This window comes from Coccinella septempunctata, chromosome 1 (genome assembly GCF_907165205.1).
Source record: "Coccinella septempunctata chromosome 1, icCocSept1.1, whole genome shotgun sequence".
Classification (NCBI taxonomy): Eukaryota; Metazoa; Arthropoda; class Insecta; order Coleoptera; family Coccinellidae; genus Coccinella; species Coccinella septempunctata.
Window position 1 is genome coordinate 33,879,776 of NC_058189.1, and position 22,972 is coordinate 33,902,747.

The 22,972-nt window shown below is 34.1% G+C and overlaps 1 protein-coding gene across 1 annotated transcript; it reads right to left on the minus strand.

Moving 5' to 3' along the window:
* Window positions 1-11,739: 11,739 nt before the first annotated feature.
* LOC123311687 lies at window positions 11,740-21,002 on the minus strand. The gene is made up of 2 exons (XM_044895759.1): window positions 20,002-21,002; window positions 11,740-12,453 (listed from the first exon to the last, which is right to left on the minus strand). Exons 1-2 carry the CDS (start codon window positions 20,927-20,929, stop codon window positions 11,876-11,878), a joined length of 1,506 nt encoding a protein of 501 aa, XP_044751694.1. The 5' UTR covers window positions 20,930-21,002; the 3' UTR covers window positions 11,740-11,875.
* Window positions 21,003-22,972: the final 1,970 nt, after the last annotated feature.

The window sequence follows — 22,972 nt, forward strand, 5'->3', positions numbered from 1 at the left end:
CACCATGTATGTTCCGTTCTTATCAATCAATCTCCCTATTTTCTTAACATATTTTGAATCCTCTGTGTACACTATTTTTGAAATAAAATTTTACAATTGTGTTTTGGTGTTCGAGAAAATTTAGTTTAGATTTTAATACTTTGTTTATTGATGCACCTGTGAGCGATTTATGTAAGTATTATTGAGAAAATATTCTACCTGTACAGGGTGGGCAAAATTCGTTGTCTACTGAGGGGATCTCGAGAACTATAGTATCTAGAAGAAAACGGATGACACATTCTCGAACTGACTAATCCAAATCTAAAAACAGAGTCGCCCTATCGTTATTAGATTTCGAGTTATAAACAAAAATTGAGATTTTGACGATTGCGAAAAGTTCTCATAACTTTTTTTCTTTGAAGTTACAGATCTGAAACTCGAACCTTCTTAGGCACTTTCATACGCAGAATCTTCTGACAAAAGATTTTTTTCCAATTCAAAATTAAAAAATTCAATAAAACTTTGCAATTAAAAAATTAAAGTTCACCTAATGATTCGAAATGAACAAATATTTTGGGCTCATCAGTGGATTCTACGTAAAAAAAGTGCCTGTAGAAAGTTCAAGTTTCAGATTTGTAACTTCAAAGACAAAAAAGTTATGACAACTGTACGAAATTGTCAAACGAAGTATCGTAGGAGACTGTGGTTTTCACCATTCTTTGTTTCTTCGAAAATGAGCTAAGAAATGTGTCATCCGTTTTCTTCTAGCTGTTATAGTTCTCGAGTTTCAGATCTGTAACTTCAAAGAAAAAAAAGTTATGAGAACTTTTCGCAATCGTCAAAATCTCAATTTTTGTTTATAACTCGAAATCTAATAACGATAGGGCGACTCTGTTTTTAGATTTGGATTAGTCAGGAAAAAAGAGCTCGAGAATGTGTCATTCGTTTTATTCTAGCTGCTATAGTTCTCGAGATCCCCTCAGTAGACCACGAATTTTGCCCACCCTGTATAGGGTTTACCAAATTGCTTGATTTTGTGATACTTCCAGACTTGACATGTGAAAACTTTGAGAGGATTCTTAGGGCTCGATTTTCGTGAAATCATTTCATAATATTCTCATTGGTCTTGAATAAGATATAACCAAATTTTGACATTTTATCGATTTCAAAAATGTGCCATAACTTCTTTATTTTCGCAAATATTTAAAAATGATAAAATCTTTTTACAGGAACTCTATCACTGATGGGAATACGACACTTTATTCAACTTTTTTATCTTTTGTACTAAAATTGCTTTTCGAAAATATATAGGCTGTTTCGATAATTTGAAATGGCAATGGCAATGGCAATGGTGCCGAGTTAATACTTGGCACCCTTGCCAACTCTGTTATTATTGATGCTACGAACTCGGTTAAATGGGAAAACTAGTAGCATTGTTAATGGCCTTCTCGATGCCGAAAACAAACAAAGAACTGACAGTCGCGTTTCCAAAATATTTTATAAAATGATATTTTTTTCAAATGGAACACACTATATTTTATCATGCGTTTCGATTCGTAATGACATTATCAACAACAAAGTTTATATCACCTTATTTCCTAAAGTTGAAAATGAGCCACTTATGTGGAAATATTTATTTCACTCACTAGTACAAAAAATTTCTTTTGTTTTGGCAAATCAAACATCATGATTGTCTAAATACCCAGAAAAATATTGTCGTTCCAATAAGTACCAAAATTGGGTATTTGGACAATCAGGAGGTTTTATTCGGCAAAACAAAGAAATTTCTTGTACTAGTTAATGAAATAAATATTTCCGCAAAATTTTCAAATTCAGGGAAAAAGGTGATATGAGCTTTGTTGTTGAGAATGTTAGCACGAATCGAAATACATGATAAAATATAGGGTGTTCCATTTAAAAAAATATCATTTAATGAAATATTTGGAAAATGGCGACTGTCCATTTTTGTTTTGTTTTCGGCATCGAGAAGGCCATTAAAAATGCATCTAGTTTGCCCATTTAACCGAATTCTTAGCATCAATAATAACGAAGTTGGCAATGGTGCCGACTTAATTTTGAGCAGCCTGTATAATGTAATGTCGTTATATTACTTCTTTACTCAAGGCAAAATTACCATTTTAGTGAAATTTCCATTTTCGACAGAATTCTATGAAACCATTGTCCACAAAAATGTCCTCTCCCATGCAATAATTATCGATCTCAATGATTTGAAATAAAACTTTCCGTTCATAGAATTTCATGTGTTAGCTTCAACAAAATCAAGTAATTCATGTTACAATCAATTTGATTAAATATCGAGCAGAATTTTTATAATCAATTTTAATATACCTAACTTATCGAAAGTTCTCAAATTGAGTACCATCATTATTCATTTTGTTAACAAATTCGACATCTTTTTATAACAGAATTCACTGTAGGTATTCAACAGTATAATGCGGGAAATGTCTCTAATGGCGTTCCTGACTATCTGCTCTGAATTAATCCTATATATCACTGAAATTGTATTTTTAACATATCCCCATATGAAAAAATCCAAACGATTGAGGTCTGGTGATCTTGCTGGCCGAGCATTAGGAACATTTTTGGAAATAATCTAGAGCAAAAACTTTATGAATATTCATCTCATTCTATAACATTTACTATTACAATATGCTGAAGTATTCTATGTCCACTTAATTAATAAAATAATGTATGTGAGACTCAATAGTTAGTGATTATTTCACTTTTATGCTGATTTTGCCTTGGAGATGTGAGTTATACAGGGTGTTTCATCATAAACTGGACAAACATATATGGTCGGTAGGTGATACCGGAAGAATCATTTTTGCCTTATGAAATATAGCCCATTTTCAAACCGTAAGCGAGATACAGGATGTTTAACGTCGTATTTTAGCAATATTCTAATGAGTGTGGTCAGTTATGTATATGTTACGGCTAAAGATAGGTGTGAACATAAACTTAAGATTAGCCGGCTAAACTTAGGTTTAGCTTCGGGTATTTGCTAATGTTAGTTTCTTCTATCTTTAGCCGGCTAAACTTAAGTGTATAACCATATCCCATCGGCTAAAAATGTAGAGGACTTGAGGGGCGCAAATTTTCGGCAATTAAAAGAATGTAAAGAAATAGTAATTCGAGTATAGGTAATCAATCTATTAATACAATGCATTTTTTGTATGAATTTCACATATTTTAATAGCAGAAAAGCATTCTGTTTAGCAGTTGAGGAATTGGAGAATGAACATATATTTCTTTCAACTGTGTCTCAACGAATTCTTATTGACGAACCTAAAAATCTAAACGCTTGATGACAAAGTTCATGACATGCTATTTTGAGTGTAAGGGAAAACTGTAATTATTAATGATTATTCTTCATCTTGTTATCATTCATAATTTTAGGGGAATTGAATGAGCAGAAGGAGATAATGAAGACAAGAATGATGCCGCGAACTTCTCCATCAAAATACCAAAGGTTGAATTCTAGAAAAATATAAGTAGAAGTACCCAATCTTGTTTGTAGTTAACCGGACTATTTGGCTCAAAGATTATAGAGTTAACTCTATAATCTTTGTTTACGGAAAAAAATTTCTATGTCTAATATCTCATTTTCTTGTGGGGTCATATTATGGTTTTTCACAAAGAAGGCTAGGTTTGAAGAACATTAATCTCCTAAACAGATGAAAATAACTCGTTAAATGTTGAATTGAAAACCTATGGGCGTTATGTAATACAACCCCAATACATTCGATGCTCTTTTGCATATTTCAATTCTAAAAATTCAAACAAAAAAGTGGCCGTGTGCGTTTGTCCTCTCCCATCCGACCATTCATGAGACATTACCTCTCTGCGTGTCCATCGAATACATTTTTAGCCCTTCCGTTAAATCCGTTTTGGGTAATGTGCACATTAGCCGGCTAAAGATGAAATGCCCTGACGCAGATGAATATTTTATCGAACTTTAGCCGATCCTCGCATATAAACCTAAGTTTAACCGGCTAATCTTAAGTTTATGCTCACACCTATCTTTAGCCGTAACATATAGATAAACCTCTAACGGTTTCTGGTCACATCTGAGTATTTTAGAGTGCTCAATTCAGAAAAGATGAAGAACTCCGAAAACATTTTTACAAAATGCCGGAAATCCTGCAATGTAATTTTTTTTTCGGTTGCCAAATTGAATTTCATTTTCTGAATGAACACAGTGTTCGAACAATTTCCGTGAAGAAATTTTTTCATGAAACAAACACAACTTCTTTTTAACCTGTCTACAGCGAAAAAAAAGTTTCATCCAAAATTGTTGAATTGTATCCCGATTATACTTCCTTTTATACCTAACACCAATATGAAAACAGAATCGAAAAGTATCAAACCGGTTCTTTACTGCAGCCCCCCAATTATCTCGCAATAACCTCTAACATAATGAAAAAAAAATGGTTGTGATTTTAGGTTCGAAATTTTTAAATTGAGCTGTCCAAACCTTCCAGATGATAATATGAATTTATTCAAAAAAAAAAATTTACAATAAAACTTGGTTGGGCGTCGAACTCGCGACTTTGAGGTATTACCCTCACCTGTGGAATGTAGATTGAAACTATCGAAGGATATTAATTTTCGTTACCAAGCAACTGCCATTCACAGAATTTGACAGTGCATTCGAATTACCGTTGCTTGGTAACAAAGGTTGATATCCTTTGTTGCCAACTAGTTTCAATTTACTTCCAGGTGAGTGCAGGTGAGGTTGTGAGTACGACTCTCAACAAAGTTTCATCGAAATTTTTTTTTTTATAAATTCATTTTACCATCTGGAATATTTCGACAGCTCAATTTGAAAATTTCTGACCTCAAGGCCCAACCAGTTTTTTTTATGTTAGAGGTTCCTGCGAGATATTTGGACTGCTGCAGTAAAGAAACGGTTTGATATTTTTCGATTCTGTTTTCATAAACATGTTAGGTATAAAAGGAAGTACAATTGGGAAACAGTTCAACAATTTCGGGTGAATTTTGTTTTCGCTGTAGACACGTGAAAAAAAAGTTGTGTTGCATTTATGAAAAAATTTCTTCAAGGAAATTATTCGAAAATTGTGTTCATTCTTAACACAATTCCGCCATTTTGTAATTTTTTTTCGGAATTCTTCATCTTTTCTGAATTAAGCACATACGACGTTGAACACCCCGTATCTCGCTTATGCGTCGAAAACGGGGTATATGTCATAAGGCGAAAATTATTCTTCCGGTGTCTTTCACCGACCATATACAGGGTGTTTCATTGGTAAATGAACATACGGTAACCTGAGCGAGTCCAAAAAACCCATATTAGAGAGATACAGGATGCTTCATGTATTCACCATATATGTTCCGATTTGTGATCAAATTGCGAACTGAGTGTCTTGCTCACTTAAATCTTACTTCAAAAACAGAATAGATTGTCTTAGAACGATTTGTAACCAAAATAAGCAAAGAAAACATTTCTCACTTCGCTTTCCCTGGAGTTTCCTTTGTGCAAAATGACGTGCGGGACAATGAAATCTACTGAATCTCATTGAAAATTTTCTGCTCTTTCCAAATATCTCCATCAAATCCAAAATGTTGATATACAGGGTGTTGAATCCCAGCTTGGAAGATGTCCCATATTTTTCAATTACGGACCTGAAATTTTTTGGAAATTTAAATGTGAATCTATCGACCTGTACGAGTGAATCATATATTCCAAATATCAACCGACTATACTGGTTAGTTCAAAAGTTATGAGAAATTGAAATTTTAGGTGAATACATGAAGTATCTCGGTTGTGGTTGTGGAATTAATTAGACCTATCATATATGGGTTTTTTGGACTCGCCTAGGGTAGCTCTAGATCAGGTTACTGTTTGTTCATTTACCAATGAAACACCCTGTATGTTTATGTCCAGTTTATGATGAAACACCTAGTATATCGGCATATATAACGTTTGAATTTTAATAGTCTCTGATTTAAATAAGTTCAATGTATATATATAAATATCAATTAGTCGTTAAACATTTATACATTGAACTTATCGGCATATATATATATATATATATATATACAATTCAGCAAGATAAGGGTATGCGGCGTATGGTAAATAGTAATTGAAAGACCTTTTTAGCGAATACCTATATTTCGACACCAATTTGTGTCATCCTCAGGGTCTGAAAAGACAAATTGTCAGTGGAACAAAATTACACAAATACAACAATAAGAGAAACTCACAGCCAATGGTCATAAAAAATAAGCTATAGTCATAAGCAAGATCAAGTAGAATTCCATCAATGCAAAAAATTTTGTCTTTTCAGACCCTGAGGATGACACAAATTGGTGTCGAAATATAGGTATTCGCTAAAAAGGTCTTTCAATTACTATTTACCATACGCCGCATACCCTTATCTTGCTGAATAATCGTTTCTCGGCGGTGAACCTGTCTCTATATATATACATATATATATTTATGAAAAGCGATTATTTGATCTCATATATATGAGATCAAAAAAAGAATGCATTTGTAGTTGAAATAACGAAGTTGTCGGTTGGTCTGACGAGAACACTCCTCAGCAATCTGTAGTAAGGTGTTAAAATAGTTCCACTTTGAAATTTGACGCGGATAGCTTCGTTATTAGTGCAAAATTTACAAACCTTATCACAAAACGTTTTACATGAATGGATAAAAATCGTATGACTTGACCTATATGTACCTAATCCTTTAACATTCCGTTTCATTCCTGCACATTCGCCTCTATGTTTTTCTGATTGTGAGGCTCGATACTCAGCAGTATATTGCCGAATTTACTGCAATCGAGCTATTTTTTTTCTTCTGAAAGTAATGCTTTACAGTTTTCCATAGAAAAACGCCTGTTATTCCTTCCAAATCTTCCTTCAATCACTCCATCAACCGGTAGTTCCTGTCACTATTTTTTGTCAGGAGTAGTGGACAAAATGGCTCTTTTAATGGATGCCTTTAGGATTTTTTTTTTTGAATAATGACGCGTTCCACTGGCAGTTACGAAATTTCGAAGTAACATTTATATTCAGTTCGAATGTTCGCAACTGAAGTCGGTTATCGGTTTATCTTTGTTGTTTCGTTAAGCGGTGAATTGGTGAAGGCGCCAGCCATCTGTTTTTTCAGAGGTGGCATCATTATAAAAACTTAACATGGCTTGATGTGTAATAGAAAAATGCATTTTTTGTAAAGTAGTAATTTTTGACTGATCTGAACAAAATGAATGAACATGTTATTTATACTGCGATGGCGCATTAGACGTTTATTGAAAATAATCACAATTCTGTATAGGTGAAAATTTGCATGTTATGGTTTCAGACCATGGAGGTAAGAAAAAAGTGGAGGGGGCATAAGGTTTGAAAAGTGTCACGTATAGAAAACAAAGTTGTTTTTGCTTCATTTTACTTCGTTAGCTGTGATTTGTAACTCATTTTGTTTGTCCTTTCATATGCATCCAAAGTTACATTTCACAAGTAAGTTCCTAACTTCCTACTACTGTCGTGTGTTGAATAATTAGTTGTATGTATATGTGTACAACACGCCGAAATTGCTATTTATCGTCAGATATCAAATCTTCCTGCTGGAGACTGGGAATAGGTACACAAGATACCTACCTCGAATATCCAAAATAAACTAAAACCTTTTTCTCTATTTTTTTCTGTTTCCTAGGTTTCCTATGAACCCTGAATGAAGAGCCCTGTGGATTCAGGCAATCTGAAGAAATTGGTTCCATCATCCCATGCAAGTATTGTTCCATTTATTTCAAAGAAAATGATATCGATAGGGTAATAATAGAGATTATAAGCTTACGAAGCTTTTGTCAATGGCTGGTCAATCACTTCCTCACATATGTCATGATTATTTATGGTTAATTAATTTGGTAATTCTAAAGTTCAGATTCTTAGAGCTATATACCCTTCATAAAATAGAAGTTTCACCTGTCGAACTACAGAGATTCGATAATTCCATGTTGATTAAGATGCTTCCATCAACCTCAAAGGCTCCATATATATGGAAGTGGATCAAACAGACATTCTGGAGAATACACCTCCGAAACATAAATCAGTAATAATACACAATATCCTATTCCAGGGATTTAATGTTGGCCGGAATATTGTATATGTTGAGAATAAAAATTGTACATTTTGTAAATTATTTCCTGTTCATATCTTGTTTAATTATAATAAATATTAATAATCTTCATTCAGATCATTTTATAGACGGATTTTGGTGTAGCGTTCCTGATGTCATTTGGAATACTTTCTGTTTTGAACTTGCTTCCTTGTCTGATAGCCGAGATATTGACTGTATGGAACATCTTGGGACATCCTGTATATCAGGTTTTTTGTTGGATTATTTTCATAAAAAGTGTCCATCAATATTGTCTTTTTTTGAAGCCGAATATGAAGGTTCAATAACAAAAACAATGTCGTAAAACTACTAAATGTGCAATTTTATTTACAATAAAATTAGCATTGTTCGTTCACTGCATTTATAATTTTTTGTTTCAAGTCATCTACAGAAGTTGGGTGTTCCTTATGCATACACCATATTTTTTAAGGTTCCCCAAAGAAATAGATCGGCTATTCCTCAAAATATATTAGAAATGAGGTTTGGTGGCAAATTACATCTTGTTGAAATTCGTGATATAATTTCCAAACTAATATCTTTTCTGGAGCTCTTATATGTCCTGTCAAAGTAAGATCAATGGATACATCTTTTATTTGAAATTTGAAATGAAATTTTCACAATATCAATTTGTTCTTCTAAACTATATATCGTTACGATAAAAACTCCGAAAACTAGATTCAAATGAATAAGGCATGACACTTTTTATAGAAATTATCAAACAAAAAAACAACCTAGCTTTATGATATATAAGGTTTTTCAACAAGAACTTTGTTTTGTTAATCAAAATAAAACAATAAATTCAGATGATACAATGATAAAAATTTTTATTTTATTAAAAAAGGGAGGTTTGGCAATTATGAATGGAAAATGATATCTTGTAAATGTCCACCATGCACGACCACGGTTACAGATGTCGATTCTTTCATCAAAGTTTTTAATCACTTTTCGACAAAATGGTGGGTCCATTTCGTTAATATCTTCACGAATTTTGAGTTTCAAGGCTGAAATCGATTCGATTTGGCTCCGTATAAACTCTCTGTCTTCAACATAACCGGATAAAAAATAATCCAGCGGTGTTAAATCGCATGATCGAGCTAGCCCTTTAACGGCTGAATTTCGTGAAATTTGCGATCAGAAAATTTGGTTTGCAATAAATCCATTGTTTTGGTAGATGTGTGACTTGTGACACTCTCTTGTTGAAACCACATATTTGTGATATCCATATCTTCAACAATAGGCCAAAATTTAGTTGTTCACATCTCTCGATTATGTTGACCAATCTGTAAAACTTTTACAGATCCAGCATTTTCATAGTGAATTTTTATTATTTTGAAACGATTTTTGAGCGAAATGGAATTCATTGTAACAATTGCCCAAGTTTCTACTAAGTATAGTAGTGTCAAAAACCAAATATGTCAAAACTTTCATGTAGTTCCGGTGGGGGCCATAGTGAAAAACAAAGTTCTTGTTGAAAAACTTTATATTATGATTGGATTCGGGATTTAAAGAGCTTTTGAAAGTTTTAAATATTACCATTTTAATGGGGTGACCCCCATTTCACAAAAAGGGGAAAATTATGCATTTTCAAAATATGACAACACTACTTTCGTGCTCTTAGAAATGATCTATTCATAAAAAGAGCTCAAAGTAAGATATTCCAAAATTTTGTCGGCGTAAACAGCTAGAAAGATAACCTACTTACAGCATATCGAATTTTGGACCATTTTTCATGAAAATTATCAATCAATCAATAGGGTGTTCCATTAAAAAAAAAGGTAATTTTGAATGGCCACTCTGTATACAAATGAGTTAGTCGCATTGTATTACTGAATTATCCAGAACAACTTCTGCTCGACCAATTAGGTACCTACATATAACACAGATGCAACCTCATTTTTGAATAATTTTTTTCGTTTTGATTTTTAGTTGGAATAATACTTTTAATTTTCAATTCAGGATTCCGACAACGTTCGAAAACGTAAATATTCCGAACCGTTCTTATTCCTTTTTCAGCTATGTGTTTGTTCGCTAGTACCGATAAGCCGAAGTCGAGACGTTTTCATCGGCGCGAATTTCGGCGACTGAGACACATTCCTTTTCCACCCCCCACCGGTACGTATAAAGCAAGATGTTCCCCCGCTGGTGAATTAATTCTGAATTTTGATTGATTCTTACTCACACGGTTGCTGGTGTTAATTCTGAATTTTGATTGAGTCTGTACTGAGTGTTCGAGTCTGTGATTAGTAGCGATTCAACTTCAGAAAATTATTTTAAATAGTCCTGAATTCTGTCTAACGCTTAGGTCGTTGACCACGATAGAGTGCGATCATTTTTTTTCTCCTTAGCGTTTAAGTTGAGGTTGCCACCATGAGTTTAACCGCTCACCAAGTAGCTAGTGCCAGAGCAACCGCTAGAAACTTCTGTAGAACTAGTCTAGAGGTGAGACAGCACTCCGAACTTTACTCCGAACCTCAGTTTCAACCCCTTATCCTACCTAGTTCTACCACTGGGAGTACCTTCGATTTCTGGCCGGAGTGCAAACATGTTCGAAGCAGAAACCAGAGTGGTAAACTATTGTGAACCCTTTAAACTTATCCTTTTGTTCCTCTTCGCTGGAAGTACGATTTCTGACCAGAGTGCAAACATGTTGAAAGCAAAAGACAGCAATCCCGTACCTAGTTTTGAAACTGAGCCCCGACTCCATTGCCCGTTAAGGGTGTCTTGGTTCAAGATGGCGAACGAATCCGTAACACCCGTTGCGTGTTTGAGATCGGATCCCCCCTCTTTCTGTCTGTCCGATTCACTGCGTGAATTCACCACTTTTGTATTACTATTTGTATTTAATTCCGAGGAAGACCTTAGTTGTGAGAAGTAGACTGTTTTTATTCCACCCCTTGTATTGCGCTTTTCACTCAACTGAATTTATAATAGTGCCTTGTGTGTTCCTTATTGAGAGCCAACGAATAAATTTGTGAACTCTGATTTTGACTTTCACTGGTTATCGCTATCACCCCAGATAACACAGAACCTTTTCTTCTATTCGAAGCCACCAGAAAGGTACCCTCCCTACTATTTTCCCCTTCAAAGAATAGCTGGAGCTCGAGATACCCAAGGAAACGTCGTTACAAGACCTTACTAGCCTCTGACGACCTGAAAAAATTGTTTGGTTGTTTGAAGCCGCTTTGAGACTGATTCAAATTGAAAAAAACAAACTGCGTTTTCTGAATCATATAGGAATTATCTAGATCCAAGACCAAGACCTTGAGACACCTTAGTTACAGTGATGGCCCAATTCGAAATAACAAGTTTCATATAATATTGTTGAAGATATTAGATACTTGGTTCCATACTTTATCCCAACCCTGATGTATAGTCCGAAACACTTTAGAATAATTCAAAGTCATCTCCAATGTTGAAATTTGTCATGAATATCCTGTACTGTCAATATATATTTTAGTTTCATTTCTTGTTGAATTTATGTTTTGTAGAGCATTCGAATAAAAGACAAACTCTTTTCAGAAAGTTTTTTTCATAAAACTATATACATAATGAATATTACAAAAACTAAAAAAAAAAATGATTTTCATCTTTCATATCAAATTATCCAATGAAAATTAATTATACATTTTGATAATAAATCAATCCAACCATCATAGATTTCGATTAACAGTCTGTTCCTATGTATATTTTTCATATTTCCTTACATAAAACTATACATACGAAGGTGTCGCATAACTAATTTTCATATTGAATATGCAGCTTGAACTCTATTTGATGAAAATTCAACAAAAACTGCGACAGAAAAGAGAATGGTAATGACGTGAAACTGTTGTTATAATGCATAATGTCAGATGCAGTTAGCACTGGCTCACAACAGTTTGAAAGAGTTATGCTAATGCCACATGTTGGGTCCTTCAGTATGAGGTTATATTTATAACTGGTAACTTCACGTCCATAATGCAGAACAGCGTACTTGAGGTTATCCTTATTATCGAAACTAAATTTCAAAACAAAAATATCATCATCATGAATCATAATATAGTCTTGATTTTTCATATTTATGTGGTGAACTTTAAATGTATCCAGCTTCAGCAAATTATTCAAATGTTTATCTTCCAGATGATTCTCAAAACTCGTATTCAATCCTTCCCACTGGCAGCTACCGACAAAACATTTTCTGGCAACATACGAACAATCACGTTGATGATCTTCAATTTGTGGTAACATTGCAATGTAAGTGCAGCCTAGATGTCTATTCACACAGGGATAGTTAACTTTCGATGCTAGAGTCTCTAGTGTGAAATTCCTACCACCTGCAAAAAGAAACAATAAAATACACAAACAATAAGAAAATGCGGTTTAAGGAGAAAAGCTGGCTTTCTATCCAATGCAAATTGTACATATATGGCCAACATGCATCTATCGAAACATTTTTTAGGTATTTGTTGGATTGGAACAGATTTCTATAAGGTGCGTAGCCTTCAAATTAAGGGTATCATCCGTAAGTTAATTACCGTCACGTAAGAACCGAAATCCTGAAAAATGCTGTTGACAGTGTTAACCGATTGAACCTCATCAACAATTCCAAAGGCCGGTCTCTACGGTTGACAGATGGCTTTTCAATCTCTCTGACCCAAAGATTATAGAGTAGAAAAATAGGAAACGGAGCGAAAAAGTGATGTGAGCGCCATCTGTGTTTTAAATGTGTTCTTAAGGCCCTAAGACTGGTTAAAATATTAATTCGAGGGACATTTGCAGAAACATATGAAATTTTGTTGAGATTTCAGATGACCATTTTGATCAAAGAGGTTTTGAATGTTTTGATTCTCGTACCGCCTGTTGCATAAATTATAGAGTAGAATACAGTGACTTCATATACCACAGTGGCGACAATAGGCGTCCGCTTTTTGATTGGTTGGACGGTTTTCGACCTTAAATGGCGGACAATGTTTACATTTGTGACAGTTTGCGTGATTCTGTGCCTGTCCCGTGCTATTCGAGTCGTTCGAATATGTTTTGCTTGGACGAAAAATCGTCTTGATCAAATTTGAAATATTCTGTAAATGACTGGATTGTGCTTTTTCGCATTTCTGAACAATAAACTATGTTGGTAATTTGCCAAGAATCACTTAGTTGTTCATTCATAAATTTGGACTGTGTATTTCGACCGTTGTTCATATTCATTTATCCATCTGAGAAAGGCTCAAAAAGAGCAAGGTGAGTGTGAAAACAAACATCATATATATTAATATGAAAATATAATGAATTTGTAAATATATTTGTTTCATATTTCAGGTCATATAACCTACAAGTTCATTTTATTTTCCAATTAACATATTATGCTCGTTTTTATACTCACAATACTCCTTTTAATCTCTTCTTAGATGAATAACTCAATGCTAAAATCAGTCTGAACTCTGAACACACTGTTTACATGAACACTATCGATATATATCGATACTGTCGGGAAATATCGATACAATATATATCGATATTTTTTTCACGTTTGCCCATCCCTAAACGGTCGAAATCGACTATTGTCGCCACTGTGGTGTATAAAGTCACTGTAGAGTAGAAAGATAGGAAACGCCCTCATATCTCTAGTACTAAAAACCGACTACATTTTTATCAGTGAAAACACATTTGACAACGAGAAGGCGCTGAAAACGTACTGTCAATACAGAAAAATTGTTTAATAACAGTTTTCTGTTTTATAATTTGGGGGCGCGAAATTAGAATTCTATTGTTTGTTTTGAATTTAATATCGACTTTGCTGAGACCAGAAAACAAACATCCTGAGCAACAAAACAAAAGTATGGTTTTGTTTTGTGATCAGAATGTTACTTTTCATCTGAACATTGTTCGGAATCAATTGATATCAATGAAACACGCTGTCGGATGTGCTATATTTTTATTTGCAATATTTGAAATTATGGACAACGAATAGAGATTTGACTAGGACACAAAAGTATATGGTGATCTGCTATACGTCAAAGGTGTTATTTCTGTTCAATACGTTGTTTTGAATTAATAAACTTAGTTGAATTTGTACAATTCATATCAGAAATTGATATGAGCCAATATCCAATATACCATCTTAGCATACACATTTCAGTTACTTACATATTATTTACAGAATTTTCAGAACCCCAATTAAAAAAACTTCACTCAGGTATACAAGACCTGTTAGCCCGTCAGTATAGTTTCTTTATAATTTCTTTATGATATGGTCTCTTTATGACACAATATACAAATTGATTAATGAATGAACGAAACACTCAGGGCAGGTTTCATAAAACTTTGACTTTCAAAACAACAATTTGACAGTCACTCGATAGCCAATACGAATGGATAAAACCTTTGCATTTCTGAATATACTGAAGGAATAGCAATTGAGAATCTTTGAATGGACGAATAAAAGTCATAATTTCCCATTAATGGGCCCTTCATACAAGAGATGCTTCCTGCATACAACAATTTACGTGGATGAACAGTTGTCAATCGACTTGCAGTAAATTGTTCATCACACATGGTGTAGTTAGTAGTGTTTGCAGGCCTTCACGCACTGAAAATTTCATCCACTTCGTAGCACTGAAAACAAAAAACAATGAATGACCGAGTTACATGTTACCAGTTTCAATACTACATTTCCATTTTCCTTAGTGAGATTCGTTTTATTTGATCGACAGTTCTTCACAATACAATAATTTTCGAACGATATTTTTAGGTTTTCACCAAAAAATTTGATACAAATTTCAATAATCAGCAACTAAAAAGGAACAAAGATGGAGTAGAAAGATGGGAAACGAAGCCACTAAAGTGATGTGAGTGCCATCTGTGTTTCAAATGTTTTTCTAAGACCCTAAGACTGGTTAAAATATTAATTCGAGGGCCATTTGCAGAAACATATGAAATGATGTAAGATTTCAGATGGTCATTTCGATCAAAGAGGTTTTGAATGTTTTGATTCTCGTACCGCCTTTTGTTTATCTCTAACTCGTACTAGTTGCTGATTATTAAATTTATTCGTCTACTTTCTTGGTAGAAACCTCTTAATATCGTTCGAATAAAATGGAATTTCCGGAATTAAGTTTTTTACTTCACTTAACTAAATGGAAATGTAAGTATTAAAACTGGAAACATGTGACTCGGTCATTCGTGAATTTTTATTTTCAGTTTTCCGAAGTGGATAAAATTTTCAGGGCGTAATGGCAAAGAGGAACCTCTTTGGCAGAACTCATCAAAGCTGGTGGAGAAGTATTGGAGGAAATCATGCTACAAGTTATCCGAAAAGTCTGGCGTGAAAAACAAATGCCAGTAGAGTGGAACGTAGGGATTATATGCACTTTGCGCAAGAAAGGTGATCAGTTGGAATGCAGTACATAATTATCGAGCGATTACACTACTAAATACTACTTATAAAATACTGTCATATATCGTGACATCCCGCATAAGGACGCAAGCAGAACCTAGAATCGGACAATACATACTAATGCGGATTCCGAATTGGTAGATCGACAACAGACTTTTTTCGTACTACGCCAGATGCTGGAAAAGTGCTACGAATACAGCATCGACACGTTCCAACTTTTCATTGACTTTAAGGCGGCCTATGATAGCCTTCTAAGACCAAAGCTATACCAATAGTTGGGGAGATAGAGGGAAATTCGGGATTTACTCGAGCTTGTCAGATTAATATAAGGGGACATACCTTGGACCCTGTAGAGTACCTCTACCAAAAATTAGACCTGTATATAGGGGGAATGGCGTTTTTTCTTATTTTAAAGCTAATGATTCAAGAATAACGGAAAATATATAATCTGAGTTTTAGCAAGCCGAAACAATAAAAATTGGCCATAAAGGTCAAAAAAATCAGTTTTTTTGAATTATCTCCTTCCCTGGGCTTCAAATCTTTTTCGCATTCATTATAAAAGTTGTAGAGCATAACATTTTCTACAAATTTTGTCAAAAGCAATTTTTTCTACGTTCAAACGTTTTTGAGATAATAATAATAATAACTTTATTCGGACTATTACATTGTATTACAAAAAAATTTATATCTATAATCAGAGTTCCGGATAAAGCAGAAGAAGGCGATAAGTGAAACCACTTGTCTCGCCTATATATGGCGATTAATGCGAGGTGTTTAGCGATACATGCTGAAGCGAAAATTCACTCGTTGAAAAATAGTACATTCTAAGGTTTAGTCACAGACAACACTAAAATTTTCGTGACTAATTTAGAAATTGTCATCATAGAAATACCTTGTCATTTTGACCAAAGATTATAGAGTAGAAAGATGGGAAACGAGGCGACTAAAGCGATTTGAGCGACATCTGTGTGTCACGCGTGTTTTTAAAACGCTAGGACTGGTTAAAATATTAATTTGAGTGCCATTTGCAGAAATATATGACATTTTTTAAGATTTCAGACGTCAATTTTGATCAAAGAGGTTTTGAATGTTTTGATTCTCATTCCGCTTTTTGTTTATCTGGCTCGTTCTAGTTGCTGATTTTTTGTGTTATTTCTTGGTGAAAACATCAAAATATTGTTCGAAAATTATTGAATGGTGAAGAACGGTGGATCAAATAATAAAATGTATTTTACGTGATTAAGTTTTTCACTCAACTAAGGAAAATGGAAGCGTAAGTATTAAAAGTCGTAACATGTGAATCGGTCATTCATTGATTCTTATTTTCAGTGCTCCGAAGTGGACAAAACTCTCAGGGCTTGAAGACAATTACTTCAGCAAACACTACTAACTACACCATGTGCAATGAACATTTCACTGCAGGTCAACTGAGAACTGTTCATCGACGTAAATTGTTGTATGCAGAAAGCATCCCTTGCATGAACGGCCTATTAAGTGAAAATGATGATCTTTATAGGTCCATTCAATGATTCTCAATTGCTACTCTTTCAATATATTGAGAAAAGCAGAGGTTTTATTGATTTCCATTTGGGAACCAAGTGACTGTCAAATTGTTGTTTAGAAAGTCAAAGTTTTATGAAACCTGCTGTGAGTGTTTTGTTCATTCATTAATCAATTTGTATATTGTGTCATGAAGAGACCATATCATAAGGAAATCATAAAAAAGCACCAAGAAACTATACCGACATACAGGTCGTGCATATGTCTGCAAGTTTTTTTTTAAGTGTGGTTCTGAAAATTCTTTAAATAATACCGACATATGTAAGTATCTGGAATATGTATGCTATGATGGTTTATTGAATATTGGTTCATATTAATTTCTGATATATGTATATTTTACAAATTCAACTAAGTTCATCAATTCAGAACAACCTATTGTACAGAAACAACACCTTCAACGTATAGCCGATCACCATATACTTTAGTGTCCCAAGAAAAGCTTCATTTATTGCCCACTTTGCTATTTCAATTTCTGTAAATTTTGTATGAATTGCAAATAAACATATAGCACATCCAACAGCGTTATTTGTTGATATCAATTGATTCCAAACAATATTTAGATGAAAACTAACATCCTGATCACAAAGCAAAACCATACTTTTGTTTTGTCGCTCAGGATGTTTGTTTTCTGATAGAAACAAAGTCGATATTAAAATTCAATACAAGGAATAGAATTCGAATTTCGCGCCCCTCAATCAAAAAACAGAAAACTGTTAATCAAAAAGTTTTCCTGTATTGATAGGGCGTTTTTAGCGCCATCTCATTGTCACGCGTGTTTTCACTGGCCAAAATGTAGTCGGTTTTTAGTACCAGCGATATGAGGGCGTTTCCTATCTTTCTACTCTATAATCTTTGATTTTGACAATTGTAGATTAGACTGGGATTCTACATTGACCATACCCTTTCGCATGTGTGGCTAAGCTTCTCGCCCTTATCACCCTCTAACTCGAGAACGGTTAAGAGTATGTAAAATTGCTTCAGACAAACGTTGTGTAGAATTATATTATCTTCACAACTTTCATAATGAATACAAAAACGATTAGAGGTACAGGGAGGGAAATATTTAAAAAAAAAGTATTTTTATCATCTTCAAAGTATCAGATTAAGAAAACCCCCCCTGATTAGGGTCAAATTGATGGGTCAACACGTCTACAACACCCATATTAACCATCTGTATGAAATTCTGACACGCTCGGGTATGTACAAGTAACGATTTTTTTTCACATTTTCAAAGGTCCGCTGTGACCTTTCGTCACGCCCAAATGGTCAGTCCCTTGAAAAGTAGCTTCCTTTGGGTCCAATTAACATATCCTCCAAAAATCTGACACGTTCGTTTTTTACCATTTTCAACTCTTCCGTACGGCCACCGCGCAAACTGTCAGATAAGCATGAATTCATTATCAGAGACACGTAGAGCATATACATTATCTTAATCTGACACGCTCGAGTATGTACACCAGACGATTTTTTTTTACATCTTTGAGACCCTGCGGACGCTTTCCCCACCGCTGAAAGTGCATACATCATAGAACCTTTTTTCCTTCCTCCCATCTAATCTTCAAAATCCACTAGGTCTCCACGACGCTCGAGTAAATCCCGATATAGCATCGTCGGCTCCCCAACTACAAGCTATAAATGAATTACGCATTCCAAAAACCCTAATTGGACTCTGGACTGACAAATATGACAATGTCGAAAGCTATGTGCCACGTAAAAATACAGAATGATATCTCAGATTCCTTCGAAACAACCCTGGGCTTGAGACAGGGTGACGTGCTGGCGTGTCTCCTGTTTAACATAGCACTATATAGAAAAAGTATTTCGAGATACGGAACTGGATACTAGAGGTACCATCTTTAATAAGTCATCACAGGTGCATAGCCTAGTCATATTAAGGGTTTCACCTTGAAATGAAAGATAATAAGCTGCAAATTGGTATATACCTTTGTTTTGTCGTTCTAAATATTATCTTGAAAGTCACAAATGCTATCGTGTCCGCGTCTTAAGATAATGAAGGTCAATATGGTCATAAAAATCGGTTTTTCAACAATATCTCGGTTCCTATTGCGTCAATTACATTAGCACGTAATAACTTGCAGAGTGTAAAATTCTCTACATCCTTTGTTCGAACCTTTTTTTCACACGATCAACCGTTTTTGGGGTAGAGTGCGAAGATTCTGCAGCGTACATGAATACATGTACATACAGTCCCTGGCCAAATTATTTGACGCATTGATTCGATGCAAAATCTCAATTAAACGCGCTTTGAAATTGGTTATAAGTTATTGGTTTTTGAATATTGAATTATTAAATTGAATGTATATATGTTATATTATATACTTCATCTGTAAATGGTTTTCACATATAATATATCATATTCAATAAAGAATATTGATTTATTGATGTTTCAACAAAGTTGGAAATTAAATTCTAATATTTTGCTGAGCCATCTTGTGTAGCTATGAGAGCTTCATAATATCAATGCAGAATTGTTTAGTTTGCTGCATTCGTGGATGATGATTTCATATGTGGTTTATCGAAATAACATCCGAACCTGCAGCACGCAAGACGTCCTCTGGAAGACATAAGTACTGATTCATACTGTAATACTAATATGACAACATCAAAAATAAATGCCAAATAGAACAATTTAATGGAAGTCCTAGATAAAACTGACATTCTGTGGAAGTGAAATTAGAATATTTTGCTTTTTTCTCGGGCAATACCAGTAAATATAAAAAAAATCCTCAGTGCGTCTAATAAACTGGCCAGGGACTGTATATATGGCATCAAGGACATTTTCATAGAACCTTTTGAGCTCTACAAAATTGTAGTTGATCATTTTTTTCCTTCTCCCAGCTTCAGAAATCTGACAGGAGTTACAAAAATAATTGTAGATCAGAACAATGATTATAAAGTTTCGACTTACCTAACAAATTTTTTCTACAAACAGGACACCTGTCAACTTTATTGCAGCATACTTCACATATATTATGACCTTTTTCACATATGAAGATTGGGGGTTTCATTAATTCATAACAAATAGGACATTCCAACTCCTGTAGTAATTTTGCGTCAAATTGGGTTTCCTCAGAATTTCTTTCTTTTAAAACATTGAATGATAATAATAAATCGTTTGTTGTAGGAGAAATATTTTTCAAATGCTCATTAAGATCAATTTCTACACCCCCATCAACTCTTTTGAGGTAATTTCTGGCAAAGGGTTGCATTGGTACATTTCTTAACTTCACTGGATTAGCCAATTCAATACTTGAAATATTTACTTGACATCGGTATGAATTGCATTCTTCTAAAGAAAATTCCCCAAATAAATAACATGAATATTTATTCAACTCATTATTGAATATCAACATAATGATTATCAAATTTCCTGCAATCTCAGAAAAAAGGACGTTATTCTCACATTTTTCTGTTATTTTCATGCTTGGAGGGATGCAAAACATATTTTTATGCTTTCTTTTGATATGCTTGGTTAGATTATAATGGTCATCAATCCAAGAGCACTGACTCCCGAAATATTCATGTGATAGAGGACAAACAATATCTGAGTATGGGCAAGTGTCTTCATGATTCACAACAGAGTCCCATTGAAGTTCAACCATACATCCGAAGACTTGGTATGAACAAGGAAAAAGCAAATAATTTGCAATGTTTTCGACAATAATTTGTCTCTCCCAACAAGCATCACTGTTTCCATCGATTAAACCATTTTGAGCACATCTACCACATACACTTCCAATGGTAACGTTATGATAAATTGGAGCCACTGATAATGGCTTATTGCATGTTGAACATTTCAATAGATGTTCGTCAGAAGATTCGTCAACCATCAACATATTGTTTATAACAAATTACGAAACCTGTGTTGCTTATCAGCCTGAAGGAAACAAACATAGACTTAACAGAGACACTTAATTTAAATTTAAATTTGGTGAATTGTAAAATGACAACAAAAACAATATGTATTTTCATATATAGGTTAAGTCAGTGGTTGTCTCTTGTCTCTGGGTTATGACATATGGTCATAGACAAGTTGACAAGATCAGCTGATCGTTCCATTATCTATGCCATTTTTGGTTCTTTACATGTATTTTTTTTTCTTGTCACAGCAATAATTATTACTTCTCATTTCCCTACGTAATCTACAGTTCTATTACATAGGAAATGCAAAGCTTCTTAGTTCAAGAAGTCAGTTTAAACTTAAACCGTAGATAGAGAAATCTATCTGCCTACAGTAAACTCAGGGGCGGATCCAGAATTCGAGTTGGGAGACTTTTTATTCTGAATATACAAGGTGATTCATTGCTAAATGACCGGAAGCTAAGGGTTGATATAAGACACTGACCCGAGTCGAAATAATCTATGTATATTCAAAGGGTCTTTCTTCCTTTATTCAGTTAACCATAACTTTCGAACTATATATTTTGGTACAGTAATCAAAATTTCATAAAAAAATAATTTAATTTAATTCGGTTTTAACAGAGACAGTCTCTGGAATTAAGTAATTTTCCTGATTTAATTGAACCTTGCAGCCTCTCATTAGGTCCCCCCCATTTTTTGGATCATAAACTTGAAACGAAAGTAACAACAGATTTGTGTTTGGATAAATTGTGATAATTTCGAGTAATTTTACCACTGTAAACGCCAGTTAACGGTATTTCTTAATAAACTTTTTAGGGTTTTCACTCCCAATCTCTGAAACAAAATCAATTAAAAATGAAATCAACGATTTGCTCCTGCGTAAATTCTTGCACTAAACGGTAACATTTAGTTATTAGATATCAGTCCTCAGCTTTCGTAGTGTTTCACGTTAGTGACCCAAAAAGTTCCTAAAATCAATAAATACCCAATGAAATTAAATTTTTTTGAAATTTTGCTTACTGTGCATATTGTATGAATATAAAATCGCATGCGGAAGTACCAGAAATACCTTGAGGCGGAAACACATTATTAAAACGCGACGCGTCTGGAACGGGTGACTTGTACGCTCGTGGTGTCGCGTGAGGTGTTCATAGTATCAAAGAGTTAATCTTTGATATTACACGACTCTACAAAAAAATTTTTGTTCTTTGTCCTAACGTTTATACTAGGATTTTCCGGTTAATTATGCACAAAAACGAAAAGAAAATAACTTTTTTTGATATAAAGTTTGCTTTTGTGATAGTTATAGTATTAATAGTTGTTCTACATTTTTTTAATAATTTTTAATAATTCAAAAAGATCGTCCGATGAGAGTGGGGTGTTTACGTTTACAAGGTGCCACTAGAGGGCACTCGAGTCATAAACAATGATCAGGTGTTGTTTACTAGCCCAGACAAACTTCAAATATCGTCAAGAAAGTGTAAATACGATGCTGATGCATTTTGTTTTATATGTGGTCAATTTATTATAATTCGTGACGTGAAATACGAATTAAAGACATCTCACGTTCTCTCTGAAGCCTATGAAGCATATTTTGATTTTCCTGTTTGGAATCAAGACAAACCATGGGCTCCACATGTTGCTTGTTTTTATTGTAAATGCTGTCGTTGAATCAGTCTCCTAAACACAGAAGCAAACTTTTTCATGCCATATATTTTTTTTTCGTCTTATTAGGATCTAAACTATCGAAATTTTATGCTTTGCAGTCAAAAACGGGTGTTGACCCGTGTTATGATTCTGGTCTATAGAAAACAATACATTTGATTCGACTCAACACGCATCAAGTTTCATCGGGTCGCGTCGTGTTTCCGCCTTTATTCCCTTCAGTTTTTTCTGCCCTTTTCCTATCAAATTCAAGGAATTTTGACATACAGGGTATTTTTTTGGGTTGAACCTTATTTATCAATTTGTTCTAGGCCAGACCTGAAAAAAAATCAGTTTCTAAGTCGGTATGATCT

Coding starts and splice junctions, on each gene's coding strand:
- LOC123311687 (XM_044895759.1), bottom strand. CDS start 20,929: ATGTTGATGGTTGACGAATCTTCTGACGAACATCTATTGAAATGTTCA. Junction 12,454..20,001: donor TTGTAGAAAAAATTTGTTAG/GTAAGTCGAAAC, acceptor TTCTTTTTGCAG/GTGGTAGGAATTTCACACTA.